General features: G+C 49.4%; 2 protein-coding genes and 1 non-coding gene across 4 annotated transcripts; 2 read left to right on the top strand and 1 right to left on the bottom strand.

Moving 5' to 3' along the window:
• Nucleotides 1-645: 645 nt before the first annotated feature.
• Exosc6 (exosome component 6) lies at nt 646-1903 on the top strand. Its single transcript, XM_085681717.2, has one exon. The coding sequence runs from the start codon at nt 697-699 to the stop codon at nt 1513-1515; it is 819 nt and encodes a 272-aa protein (XP_085537843.1). The 5' UTR covers nt 646-696; the 3' UTR covers nt 1516-1903.
• Nucleotides 1904-2733: 830 nt separating this feature from the next.
• LOC125402462 (uncharacterized) lies at nt 2734-9360 on the bottom strand. 2 transcript variants are annotated; one of them, XM_087900352.1, is made up of 4 exons: nt 9122-9360; nt 5641-5786; nt 5373-5491; nt 2734-3574 (listed from the first exon to the last, which is right to left on the bottom strand). In XM_087900352.1, exons 1-4 carry the CDS (start codon nt 9190-9192, stop codon nt 3440-3442), a joined length of 471 nt encoding a protein of 156 aa, XP_087756478.1. In that variant the 5' UTR covers nt 9193-9360; the 3' UTR covers nt 2734-3439. The 2 variants fall into 2 exon arrangements, with proteins under 2 accessions (XP_087756478.1, XP_087756480.1); XM_087900354.1 differs by having other exon boundaries at nt 5378-5491.
• Nucleotides 7144-7214, top strand: Trnag-gcc (transfer RNA glycine (anticodon GCC)). Its single transcript has one exon. It is a non-coding gene; the product is annotated as a tRNA-Gly (tRNA).
• Nucleotides 9361-13740: the final 4380 nt, after the last annotated feature.

The raw sequence follows: 13740 nt of genomic DNA, 5'->3' as shown, positions 1-13740 counted from the left end.
TATGTCCCTTCTCTGCTTTGAAGATGCTGATGTGAGGTTAGACAACTAATATAGGAAATATAAGCATGGAGGTGTCTCTCAGTAACTGTCCTATCCCTGCTTCTTACCTAATTAGGTTCAAGGCCCTGGCCTGGCCCTAAAATGCAACTTGAGTCTACAAATAGCAGGGTCTAGAAGCAGTAGTAGGTACTGCCTGCTTATGCCAGTTCCTCAGAATGTTAGAAATATTATATATGTATATATAAATACATATGTGTACCTGCATGTTCATATATGTATCGATCTAGATATCTATATATCTTTATATGCATTAATACATTTATGTATTTTACACATGTATCTATATATCCAGTATAGGGAGAGTTCGTTCCATCAATTTATTAAACAAGTGTTGAAGCCAGCCGGGGGACTGAGTGCAGGAGTGAACAAAAAGTCCTTAACTTGAGCAAGTTTATGTAAAACAGTCTGAAAGCAAAATTCAAGGAATAGCCTTAACAGGTTAGATCCATTAAAAACCCTGCCCAGGTCCCCCTGCGCGACAAGGCAGCTGTACTTCCTCCACGCCGCTAGATGGCCTTGCGGCCACCTAGAGCTCTCCCGATAGGCTTCGCGCCGGCGCGCATGTTTAAGTAGGCGGAAGAACCGGTGCGCAAGGTGGCCCGGCCGGCGGAAGTGGCTCGTGCGCCGGTAGTCGCCATGCCGGGAGACCATCGCCGCATCCGCGGTCCAGAGGAGTCCCAGCCGCCACAGCTGTACGCGCCCGACGAAGACGAGACGCCCGCTGACCGCGACCCAACGCGGCTACGACCGGTGTACGCGCGCGCCGGACTGCTGAGCCAGGCCAAGGGCTCGGCCTACCTGGAGGCGGGAGGCACCAAGGTGCTGTGCGCCGTATCGGGCCCGCGCCAGGCCGAGGGCGGCGAGCGCGGCGGTGGCCCTGCGGGAGCGGGCGGCGAGGCCCCAGCTGCCCTCCGTGGCCGCCTGCTCTGTGACTTCCGCCGCGCGCCCTTCTCCGGTCGCCGGCGTCGCGCGCCCCAGGGCGGCGGCGAGGAGCGCGAGCTGAGCTTGGCGCTGCAGGAGGCTCTGGAGCCCGCGGTGCGCCTGGGACGCTACCCTCGCGCCCAGCTCGAGGTGTCCGCGCTGCTGCTGGAGGACGGCGGCTCTGCCCTGGCCGCGGCGCTCACGGCCGCCGCGCTCGCCCTGGCCGACGCGGGAGTGGAGATGTACGATTTGGTGGTGGGCTGCGGCCTGAGCCTCACGCCGGGACCCTCTCCCACTTGGCTGCTGGACCCCACGCGCCTCGAGGAGGAGCACTCGGCCGCTGGCCTCACGGTGGCGCTCATGCCGGTGCTCAACCAGGTGGCCGGGTTGCTGGGCAGCGGGGAAGGCGGCCAGACTGAGAGTTGGACGGATGCGGTGCGCCTGGGCCTAGAAGGCTGCCAGCGCCTCTATCCAGTGCTGCAGCAGTGCTTGGTGCGGGCAGCCCGCCGGAGAGGCGCCGCCGCCCCATCCTGATTGGAAAACCTGAGCGACAAGAATGTGGACAACTGCTGTCGCCCTTCTCTTCCGGCGCTCTTGGTCGCCTGGCTTGGCTGCACAGAGAAATGAAAGCGGAGGTAGCGCGCACAGAACTGAAGCACTGGACAACTGCGTGAGAACGGTTTAAAGGGCCTTTGCGGTCTCTATTCAGTTGGAAAAACAAAAACATGAAGCCTTACTCCCAAGTTGGAAACGACTTAAACAGGATTACCTGGTAAATGAGACTGGGGTTGTGGTACTCCAAGGGATGGACCCTGTACAGATCAGCCATTGGCTCCAGTGTATGATAAACATCTTTTGAGAGGATGAACAAGGGGACTTCTCACTACCTGAACTAAAACATAAAAACTTTTTTATATCTGAAGATACATCTTGTGATTGTTTTTCTTGGTACTAGAGTTAGCAATAATGCTGTTTTGAACTGGGCTTGTGTTGAGTCTGTGTTGTCTATGGCTTGAGTCAGTACTGCCTATAATTTTCCCATCTGCTAGCTCACCGTAAGTGAGAAGGAGTAGTGTGCTTTAGTGGAGAAACCGCCTGCCCCAGGAGCAGTATCTGCAGCGATGCCGGGACAGCCGGGGCTACTCAGAAACCTTATCTTGACAAAAGGACGGGAGAGTTAAATGGCCTCGGAAGGCTGAGTGCACACCTATCCTCCCTCTCTGGTTTGCCAAAGCACAGATGCATGTCTAGGGATTGGGTAGCTGGGAAGGACTATGCTCTGGAAGGAAGCCCTGCCCCCCCCCCTTCGGCCAGTAGAATAGCAGAACCGGAGGCTTCCATAGCTTTGCAGAAGTAGGGCCCTGCCCGGTGTGATGGCACAGACCTTTAAACCCAGCTCTGGGGAGGCAGAGGCAGGTGGATCTCTGAGTTCTAGGGCAGCCAGAGAGAAATCGTTTTTGTTGTAAACAAAAAAACAGAAGAGTCCTGGACTGGCTTCATTAGCTGGTGTCTCCTGTTCAGTGTTGGCGCCTCGGAACAAGGCTCAGGGTAGCAATGAACTACCAAGGGGAAGAGCTCCTAAATACTGGCACCACTTACAGCTTGGCTGTTCCTTAAGGCAGAGCTGGCCTCACTGGCTGGGAGTGTAGGGTTCCTGATCTTTACTTGGAAGCTGTGTGAGACTGCTATTAAGTTTAGGTATCCCAGGGCGTCTGCTCAGCTGCTTATGTGAACCACGGAAGAACCCCTGACCAGGAGGAAGAAATACACTTTTATTTTTTTCCTTTCTGACATGACTCTAGAGTAGATCTGAAGTTAGTATTATAATAGTGCAAATCAATATAAAAACAAGACATAAAAGTTATCTACCAAGCCGGGGAGGTGGTGGCACACGCTTTTAATCCCAGCACTCGGGAGGCAGAGGCAGGCAGATCTCTGAGTTCGAGACCAGCCTGGTCTACAAAAGCTAGTTACAGGACAGGCTCCAAAGCTACAGAGAAACTCTGTCTCGAAAAACAAACAAACAAACAAACAAAAGTTATCTACCTCTTTTAAAGGATGGCTTTGTAAGGTACATGGTGGTGAGTTTAACCAAGAGGGGCTGGTTAGAGGGGCACACACACAACCTCACAGCTCAGTGTCATTATAGGGACACAAGTGTGTTTCACTACTGTGGCTGCAGAAAAGTGCGCCACTCCACCTGGTTTAGTGGTTCATGGGGAAGGAGGAAACTAGAGGCAGTCTGCATTCGGTGGGGGCTCAGGGCCCTGTCAGGTGCCTCTTGCAAGACCACAATTCAGTGAGGATGGTGAGATACTGCTAGTTGTGAGACCCGACCCCCCCCCCCCCCCCGGACTCATGGAAAAGACCTCAAAGTTAAGCCCACAACGACCAGGAGGTTTCCTGGGTGGACTGGCTGAACCATGCTTTTATTTGCATTGCCCTAGCTCCAGAAAGGTTACTTCAGGTTGCATGGATGTGACCAGAAATGTTCCAAAAACAAGGCAAGGAAACAAGCCACCCAAGAAGTAACAGTGGAGCATGGAAGGGTCCCCACCTCCTGGCTATCCTGGTCCGATGCTTGAGTCTTCACCTGTGGAATTAATAGGAGGGGCTGGCTTAGAGGGTGGGAGGTAGAGTTTAGGAAACACCATCAGCTAAAATCTAGTACCCCCAGCTTTCCTCCTACCCCTCCGTCCTGGGATCTTTGGTAAGTTGAGGCTAGTTTAGATTCTTGGCGGGCATGGAAGAGGTGCTGGAGATTGTCCATGCTAAGCATACCTGCTACCACTGAAGCCTGGAAACCCAGAACCAGCAGGCAAGAGCAAACATTCTCCTGTAGCCCATTCTTTTTCCGGGGCTGTTGTGACTTAGGCCCTAGGCAGCAGCAAGCACTCTTTTGAGCCCATCCAGCCTGGGTTAGGCCAGGGGTCATGAGGGAATTCACCACTACCAACTTGCTGAACAGACTTGGGAAGTAGTGTGGGGCATGGGTGACAGAGGAAGATACGGGAGGGCAGAGAAAACAGGCCCTTTACTGCTACACAAAGGGCCATTACCAGTTCAGATTTGGATTTTCTCAATCTAGAAACATTAACATGCCATGGCCTCCCTGGGCAGCATGGTACAATGCAGCCCCAAGAGCCAGAAGCAACCAATGGGATGAAGCCAGAAAAGTGGCAGAAATTCAAATTGAAACAAGTTTACGAGGAGGGGCTTGAGATATGGAACATCTTTAGAATCTACAAAGCTCAGCTTCCTTTCCAGAAGATATTTCAACCTAGGGCTGACAAACTCAAGTGTCCAGATGCCTAGCAGTAGCCCCTGGTATAGCTGGGCTAATCAAACCCCAAGTCAAAAAGCAAGGTGTGATAGCAGGCAGAAGGTGGCTGTCCTAGGCATTGCTCTTGGGTAGAGGTTGTAAGCCTGTCGGGACCCTACGACTACCGGTTCCTACACAAACCAGAGTGCCCTATCTTTGCTCACAGAGTGGCCATGAGAACCCAAACACAAGTAGGGTGAAGGAGAGCAGACCACTCATTGTTGCCCCTTGTCTGTGCTTTCCCCTGAGCAGCATCTTGGTAGACCTTTCGCCCCTGGACACCTGCTGGGGTGAGGAGCCCTGCTTCCAGGACACCTGTTCCCACTCCCTTTTGTTCCTGTTCTGAGAACTGTCAGTTTGGACGTCCCAGCTGACTCCAGCAGGAACCCAGCAGTAATCCAGAACGCAGAGAACACGAGAATGAGCAGCTGCTTTGACTCCAGACATCGGGAGAGATTAGGACAACATAGACGTCACAGAGGTCCCCTGGCATGGAGCAGCCAGAATCACAATACTGGCAAAGGAGGCCTACAGTGTGTTGGGCAATATGATTTTAACGTGTGTGACTTTTGTTTATGCTGCACTTGTTAACTCTGTGAAGCTGTGATTCTTTGCCTGTCTAAAACACCTGATGGTCCTAATAAAAAAGTTGAATGGCCAGTAGCAAGGCAGGAGCAAGGATGGGCGGGGCTGGCAGGCAGAAGAGTATGAAGAGAGAAACGAAGGAGCAAGAGAACCAGAGGAAGATAGCCACCCAACTAGCCATGCAATGAGAAGGAAAGATACAGAAGTAAGAAAGATAAAAGCCCAGAGGCATAAAGGTAGTTGGGATAATTTAAGAAAAACTGGCAAGAAACAAGCCAAGCTTAGGCTGGGCATTCATAACTAAGAATACGCCTCCATGTGTGATTTATTTGGGAGCTGGGTGGTGGGCCCCTCGAAAAGCCTAAAGAATAAAAGAGCAAAAACAGCCACAACAACAGTGAGAGAAAGCCACAGACAAAACCCCCTAGTGAACAGGAAAAACTGGGGCCCACCGAGGGTGTGGCCTGAGAACCCTCTTGAGTACCTGACCTGTGTGCTGATCCCTCTGCTGCTCCATGGACTCCAGACTCTTCAACAGACTGTCCACCTGGGCTTTGATCTTGCTCAGCTCCCTCCTGAGGGAATCCAGCTCCTCAGTCTGGACTGCTGAGAGAGGGGGCAGGCTTGATGCCCACAGGAACACAGGCCACAGGAACAGAGAGCAAATACAGACGGCCAGGGCATGCCAGCCTACAGTTCAGGCCACCCACTCCTCCCTAGCACTGACCATGAGGCCTGTGCCCCTCACTCACACTTTCTCTGCCCCAGGGGCAGACGGCTATCCCTGCAGGCTTTGTAAGGGCGGTAGGTGTTTTTGACCCTCGGACTTAGGTGGGTCCTGAGGCTCTTGGCAGGCACCTGGTTGATGAGTAGAGGGGTCTTTTTGCTTTTATCCACCCTGAAGAGACAGGAGAGGAGGGAGCAGTGAAGTCGACCTGTTCCACCACCCACCCCTCTTCCCCAGGACACAGCTGGCAAGACCCACCCACCCACTAACTAGTAGAGTGTGCCTTCTCTGACTCACAGTGTTCAATCCATAGTTACCACTGCTGTGGTAACAAATGAGGAGGGGAAACCAGAGCCTGCCTGGCCCTCAGATCAACTTGGGAGAGCAAGAATGTCTTTCCTTCCTTCCTTCCTTCCTTCCTTCCTTCCTTCCTTCCTTCCTTCCTTTCTTCCTTCCTTCCTCCCTCCCTCCCTCCCTCCCTTTCTCCCTCCCTCCCTTCCTTCCCTCCTTCCATCAGTCTTACATAGCCATAGTTGGCCTCAAATTCTCTTTGTAGCTGAGGCTGACCTTGAACTACTGACCAGCCTGTCCCCACTTACAGCTCTTCCTTTGAATGTTAGGACCTTGCCCAAAGTCATTTTGGGAGACTACAACAAACCAGCTTCTCTAATTGGACTCTGCTATCCCCACACCCTCCGCAGGGGGCAGTAGGGGGACAGTAGGGGCAGCTGGCCGTCCAGCTAGAGCCTGGCCCTCCAAAGGCTCTTCTGCTTGAGCCAGGAACTGCTGATCTTTGGGATCTTAGTCCGGCATAGGATGAAAGGGAAAAGTTAAGCCAGAGTCCAAGATCTCAGTGTGGGTATGGAAATTTTAGTCCCGGCATGTGAGTATGCCAGCATACTCGGGGCCAGCAGGAAAGGTTAAGGCTACTACCAAGCCACCTGTCCTTGGCTGCAGGCCAAGGAAAAGGGCGAGCTCCAAAAGGTGCCAGGCTCATAGCGGCAGTCTCACCCCTCTTCACACGGAGAGATAAAGGATCTGTGCAGACAAGTGAGTTCCGGTACGTGAAGAGCTGGCACTAACACAGAAAGCACTGGGTCCTGCCGGGATGAGGCTGGTGAGCGTGCTCAGTTGGAAGGGGGTCTAAAGTTACGACACTTAGCCCTCCGGATGCTGTCGCCTTCGTGCCTCGCTCAAAGACAGACTCCGAGGTCCAAACCAAGGACAGTTGCGGGTCTGTCCTTTCAGCCTGCAGGGTTCCCAGAACTGTGATGAGATTTCCGGCCACCTCTGCTTCCTGGCTTCTGGAGGTCTGGGTGGGCGGTAGAGGATATGCAGGGCTGCTTCGGATTCCGGCCGGTAGGAGGAAGAAAGACATGCTGCCCTCCTTAGCGATGTGCGTCTGATTAGTGGAGCGTTGGTTGTATCCAGGGCTCCAGATAATGAATTTCCGAAACATCGATGGTCCACCGGTTAAACACGGCAGCATCTAAACATCACAACCAGCAGGACAGCTTCCTACACCATGGCATTGGTGGTTCAGTGGTAGAATTCTCGCCTGCCACGCGGGAGGCCCGGGTTCGATTCCCGGCCAATGCACAAGTTACTATTTTTCTTTTGAAGAGTGAGAGAGCCTACCATGCCCAAACATGGGACTTCCAGGGGTTATTGCTGCGACCCCAGCCTGGCCTTTTTTTTTCTTTTTTTTTTTTTCCCCAGGGGCGGGAGGAGAGGGAGAGAGAGGGTAAACCTTTGCTCTATAGGTAAAAAACAATCCGGGCTCCGCTTGGGAGCATTGGAGCAGGAACAAACACTCCTTTCCCCACATCTTGAATATCCAGAAGCCCTTCTGCTGAACAGAGCCTCAGTCCCTGTCGACAGGCTAACAGGATTGGATCCAAGCTTCGTAGGCCAGAAGTCGGAGTGAAAAACAATGAAATTTACTGACGAAAGTGTTAAAAACTGACCAACTGTACAGGACCCCAGTAGCCTCAAAATGGCCAGGTTAAAAAAATAAAAAATAAAAATGAAGAAGCATAATTGATGGCTTCTGAGCCTTCTAACAAAGAAGTCTAGTGTCCTTGCTCCCAGGAATCGAACTCAAGTTGTCAGTCTTGGTGGCAAACACCTATATCCACTGCACCATCTCACAAGCTCTGTTCTTATTTTTTATTTATTTTGTTTTGTTTTGTTTTGTTCCAGACCAAGTCTTTTTATGTAGTTTTGGTTGTCCTGGAACTCACTATGTAGCCAAAGTTGGCCTCAAACTCAGAGATCCACCTACCTTTACCTCCCAAGTGCTGGGATTAAAGGCTAGAATCACTATGCCCAGTCTGTTCTTATTATTTTAATATCTGATATGCCCTCTATCCAAGGATTATATAGTAAATGGATTTTTGGATTATGGAGGTGATTCTTGCTCTACTCATTACCTACAGAAAGGGTGCACCCAGATCTTTAAGTGTCCCAGCACTTGAGAGACAGAGGTAGGAGGATCTTTGTGAGTTTGAGGGCAGCCCCAGCTAAAAAAGGAGATCCGGTCTAAAAATTAAATAAGTAAGAGGAAGGGAGAGATGGGATGGGCACTCGGGGAAGCTGAAGGGAGTTAGTGGTGGATGGATATACTCAGTATGCATTGTATAAAGATATGAAACCAAGGAATAAAAATATTGTCTTAAATAAAATAACTCATGGTGATAGCGCACTCCTTTAATCCCAACACTCAGGAGGCAGAATCGGGTGGATCTCTGAGTTTGAGGCCAGTCTGGTCTACAGAGTGAGTTCCAGGACAGCCAAAGCTACACAGAGAACCCTGTCTCAGAAAACAAAATAAATAAATAAAATAAAAATACAGATAAAGGCATAGCAAACGAAACAACTGGATGGGTGAAGTGACCCAGTGGGGAAAGATGCGTGTCACCAACATTGACAGCTGAGTTTAATTCCCCAACACCCACTTAATAGATGAAAGGAACTAACTCCTGCAAGCTGAAGTTGTCCTCTGACTTCCACACAGGAGCCGTGAAACATGCGCACGGACACAGACATGCACGCAAACACACACATATGAACACACATATGAACACACATATGCAAATTAACAAATATAATTTTTTAATTCTAAAGCAACAACAAAAAAGTAAGTTTTTCTAAAAATTAGGTTAGGCATACCAAGGCAAGGACAAGTTGTCATTCAGACGACAGGTGTTCCCAAACATCTATATTTAGGGGAAAAGTTTCTGATTCCCCACAGGAGGGGTTCTCCTTGGAGGACTGCCTGACTCCAGGCTGGAGGATGTCAGGTTTTGTAGACTTGACAGGGCAGAATGCAATGAAACGGCTCCCTCAGTAACAGACAAAACCCGAGGCTCAAGAATAAGTCACAGAGTCGAGCAGCCGGAGCTGGGTGGGCAGCACACTTAGGGGACCTTTTAGATTACCTTGTCCATCTCGGGGGAACTCAAACAAATGGACAACCAGCCTCCCTGCTGACAGGGTGGACTCACCGGAAGAAGGTCGTGTCCTTTGGCCTCTTCGGGCCTGGATGGGCAAAGCCAGACCTGGGCTCTCCAACCATGTTCAGTCTGGGGACAAGATAAGAGGGGAGCGAAGGTGCAGGGGGTGAAAAAAGGACTGTAGGAGGAGGGGTCACGCGCACATCTGTGGGCAGCCTGGCCTCGGACAAACCCCAGCAACTAGCATAGTCCTACAGAAGGCTATGCTCAGGCTCCAGAGTCGTCCTGGAAGTCACCTAAGGCAAAGAGACAAAGGGTTCCTTTATCATCTTTCAAAATAAAAATATACTAGACCCGGAAAGGTTGCACTGCTTCCTTCAAACCCAAACCCAGTCATATCAACCTCATTGCCCAGGCCTGGATTTTAGGGTGTGCCATCAAAAGACAGGAGGAAGATGCCCATGGTCCTTGTGTCCTCTGAGGAGACAGCCAATGCTGGGTCTGGTTAAGAACACTTCAACCCAGGCTAGAGAGCGCCTGTGCCCGCTCCCCTTGCACTAGCCTGCCACACCCACACCCACGGCCAACACCTGCTTCTGTGCTAAGCCACAAAGCCGGGATTGTTGGGAGCCAGAAGCAAAAGGAACTTTTAGAAGCATCCGTGTTATTACTGGGGCCGAGTCACACAGCACAGAGTGCATATGGAATGGGACAACTTGTCGGAGTCACAAGGATGAAATTCAGCTCGTTAAGATGGACAGCAACAACAATTACCCCCTGAGTCATTTTGCTGGCCCGAAAAAGAAACTTTTTTTTCATTAAATCCTAAGTTCACAAGACTTTTGCCTTCACACAAATAACCTCCCAGATTTCAGACAGCTTTAAAAACAAAAAACAAACAAACAAAAAAAAAAACAAACAAACCTTAAAGGAGGCATATGCCTGTATGTTCTGAAGGTAGGACAAGAGGAATGGAGAGTTCAAGGTCAACCTGGACTACAGATCTGTTTAATTTACTTTAATAATGTTTCATAAACATTACTGAGTTTTCCAATCGCCTAAGAGTCAGGGCTCCTTCTGCCTATATGTAATCAAGCCCCATAGTTCAATATGTAGGGAATGCTGATTGTGGAAGCTTTAACTTCTGGGTCCCTCACCTCCTGCTCTACCTAATAGACCAGGCTAGCCTCTAATTCATGACCCTCTCACCTTAACCAGCCACCAGAAAGCCACAGGCACTGACCACCATACCAAGAAAAATATTTTAAATTCAAAATAGCCTCTTGGCTCACATTGTGTGTGTGTGTGTGTGTGTGTGTGTGTGTGTGTGTGTGTGTGTGTGAAAGAGAGAGAGAGAGAGAGAGAGAGAGAGAGAGACAGCAGACAGACAGACGGACAGACAGAAATAGAGACAGACAGAAATAGAGACAGAGACAGAGAGAATGCACCCAGAATTCAAAAGAGGATATCTGGGGTCCTACTCTATGTCACTCTGCCTGATGCCTTTAAGACAGTGTTTCTCCACCCAGGGCTAGTGATACTGCATGCCTTTAATCTCAGCACTAGGGAAGCAAAAGCAAGTGGATCTCTGTGAGTTCAAGGCCAGCCTGGTCTAAAAAGTGAGTTCCAGGACAGCCAGGGCTACATAGAGAAATCCTGTCTCGAAAAAACAAAATATAGTGTTTCCTGCTGAACCTGGAACTAGACTGGCAGCCAATAAGTTCCACTAACTTTCCTATCCCCAAACCCAAGTGTTGGGGATATAAGCAGGTGCCCGGCCACAACTGTTTTTATTTTATTTTTTATTTTTCTCTTTTTTTCGTTTGTATGCTGAGGTCCAAACTTAAACACACAGAGGTATCTCCTCAATGGAGGAAATAAAACGCTTGCATTCCATTCAGAAAGCTGGAAGTGACCTGGTGACATTTTGCTATCTACAGAGCCAGACCTCACCCAAATCCCTGAGAATGATTATCCCAGACTCTTCTCCCCAGACCTTTATCTTTATCTCACAATTAGAGAGATGTTACATGTACTTTATAACCTGATAACCTTTATACTATCTTAGTCAGAGACCATAGCAGATCCTAGGCCAATGGTTCTCAACCTGTGGGTCTTGACCCATTTAAGTGTGGGGTTGTTAAAAAGGGGGATCTTTTCACAGGGGCTGACTATCAGATATTTACACTATGATTCATAACAGTAGCAAATTCACAGTTATGAAGTAGCAATGAAATAATTTTATAGTGGGGGGGGTCACCACAACATGAGGAACTGTATTAAAGGGTCACAGCGTTAGGAAGGAAGGTTGAAAACAGCTGCCCTACGCCTTACTTTGTAAAGGTGTTTCTATGCAGTCATGCGTACTATCAACTTTGTTGTGCACCTAGAATTGGAATAATTATTGCCTGGAAACTTTTTCCCAAATTCTATTGTGTTTAAATATGTGTACAATAAACCGCCTGACATCAGACTGTCTAGACATTTGATCCAGCCTGACCACTGACTAAGTTGGGCTGAACTGAGCTCTCTCACTCTCACCTTTTTTCCTTCTGGTTTTTCAAGACAGGGTTTCTCTGTGTAGCACTGGCTGTCCTGGAACTGGCTCTGTAGACCAGGGTGACCTCAAACTCAGAGATCAACCTGCCTCTGCTTCCCTAGCGCTGGGATTAAAGGTGTGCGCCACCACCACCTGGCTCGTTCTCCTCTCTGTGGTTTGTTTTCCTGCCTGCCAAGATGCTTGCAGGGACTCCTGCAATGCAGGAATCTCTCTGACCCACTAAGCCATCTTTCTATCACGCCCCCAACACACATTTGCTAAAGAAGGGTTTTAGATGTTTTAGCCTTGCCAATTAAAGAAGAAAATACAAAGGAACTCTGAGTTCTGTAGCCTGCTCCTGGTGGATATGCCAGGGTCAAGGAAGCAAAGAACAAAGCTCCATATGGGGAAAGGTCCTACAACATCTTTTGGTGATGCTGCCTCCAGGCACTGCTGACAGAAGTGGTGGGAAGATGGCTCCCTTGGAATCTGTGGGGCCGACTGAGTTCAATAGACTAAGGAACGACAGCGAAGAATTGGGTCAAGCCTGGGAGGAGGGTGCTGAGGACCCTGGATTCCCCCTCATCGTCTGGACAGATGGGATCTGGAGGGGGTGTGGTCTCAGTTCTGCTACAGATTCTCCTGTGACCTGGAAGGCAGTGTCCAATAGGGGACTGGGTCCCCCGCAGCAGTGTTTAAATTCACATTGATAGGAGGGTAAGCAAGCAAGGGTCTGAAGTGGGGCTCCTCTGAATTGGGACTCCTTTGATCCATTGGCATGGAATGATATCAAAAACACGTGGGACCCCATCCTCAAGTGCAGAGGCAGGCTTTGTGGTCATTAACCTGTGCAGTCAAACGGGGGTCCCATTAGGAGAACTTCAAGTTTTGTTATTTTGAAATTCTTTCCATTTTTAATTTTTAAAATTGTGTTTATTTAACCAGGTGGTGGTGACGCACGCCTTTAATCCCAGCACTCAGAAGGCAGAGGCAGGCGGATCTCTGTGAGTTCGAGGCCGGCCTGGTCTACAAGAGCTAGTTCCAGGACAGGCTCTAAAACTACAGCAAAACCCTGTCTTGAAAAACAAAAAAACAACAAAAAAAATTACGTCTATTTATTTATTTGTATTTGTGTGCATATGTGCGTCTTCACAGTGGTGCCACTGAGTATGTGTAGAGGTCAGAGAACAACTTGCGGGAGGAGTCAGTTTCTCACTATGTGGAAGCAAGCTGAAGCTGAACACACCTCTTTCTACTTTCCTTACCCAGTCTTCCTTAGAGCCAAGACCTGGGCACACGACTCAGGGCTTCCTATCAGACCCGTAAGTCCTGCTTTAAACAGCGGTGGCATCTCTGTCCCACGTCTGTGGTGTCAGTTGTGATTCCTGTACCTAGCAGAGGCAATGAGCGCTTCATGAAGCCGTCTCTGCCATGCCAGATCTCCCAGATCTGATTCTCTTGCTCTTCCACAGCCCCAGGGGCTAACAAATGTCTTCCACAAACTCATTTCTGCTTAGAGTTGTCAGAATTAGTTTTTGTAGCTTACAACCATGATTCATACAAATATAAAACCAAGAGTACGCAGAGGAAGAAGCCCGATAGGAAACAGTGGGCAATCTAAGGCCAGTGAGTAGCTAGGGGACAGTGAAAATCCAGCTGGTATTAAAGGAAGAGATTCCAGCAGTTCATGGCATGCTTTGATAAGACAGCTAATCCCGTGTCCCTTAGAACAAAGAACCCAACAAACACAAAGCTTTTCAGGACCGTTTCAGCTCCTGCCAAAAAGGAGTAGAAGGATCATATTGAAGTCAAGTCAGGGTAGTTGTGCTAATGGTTGCATAGTAAAGTGATGCCCATTGAAGGCCCCCTTCTGTAGGTGCCCTAGGCCAGTAAAGCTCAGATTATCTGTGCATGATCTCCAGGAAATAAGGAACACTGCCCAAGCACACCCCAAGACAGTCTCTTCAGGTGCAAAACAACAACATTAGTAAGTGGGTTGGGAAACAACGCTCCGTGGTACATACAGTGCTTGCCTGTTAGGTGTGAGAACCTGGGTTTGATCTCCAGTAAAGGAAAAAATTAAGTCATTAACATTAACCTTATCTTCGTATTTACCCTTTAAGGGTTTTTG

Source organism: Myodes glareolus, chromosome 22, assembly GCF_982192425.1.
Source record: "Myodes glareolus chromosome 22, mMyoGla1.1, whole genome shotgun sequence".
NCBI classification, from domain to species: domain Eukaryota; kingdom Metazoa; phylum Chordata; class Mammalia; order Rodentia; family Cricetidae; genus Myodes; species Myodes glareolus.
This window is presented reverse-complemented; position numbering and strand designations above follow the sequence as displayed.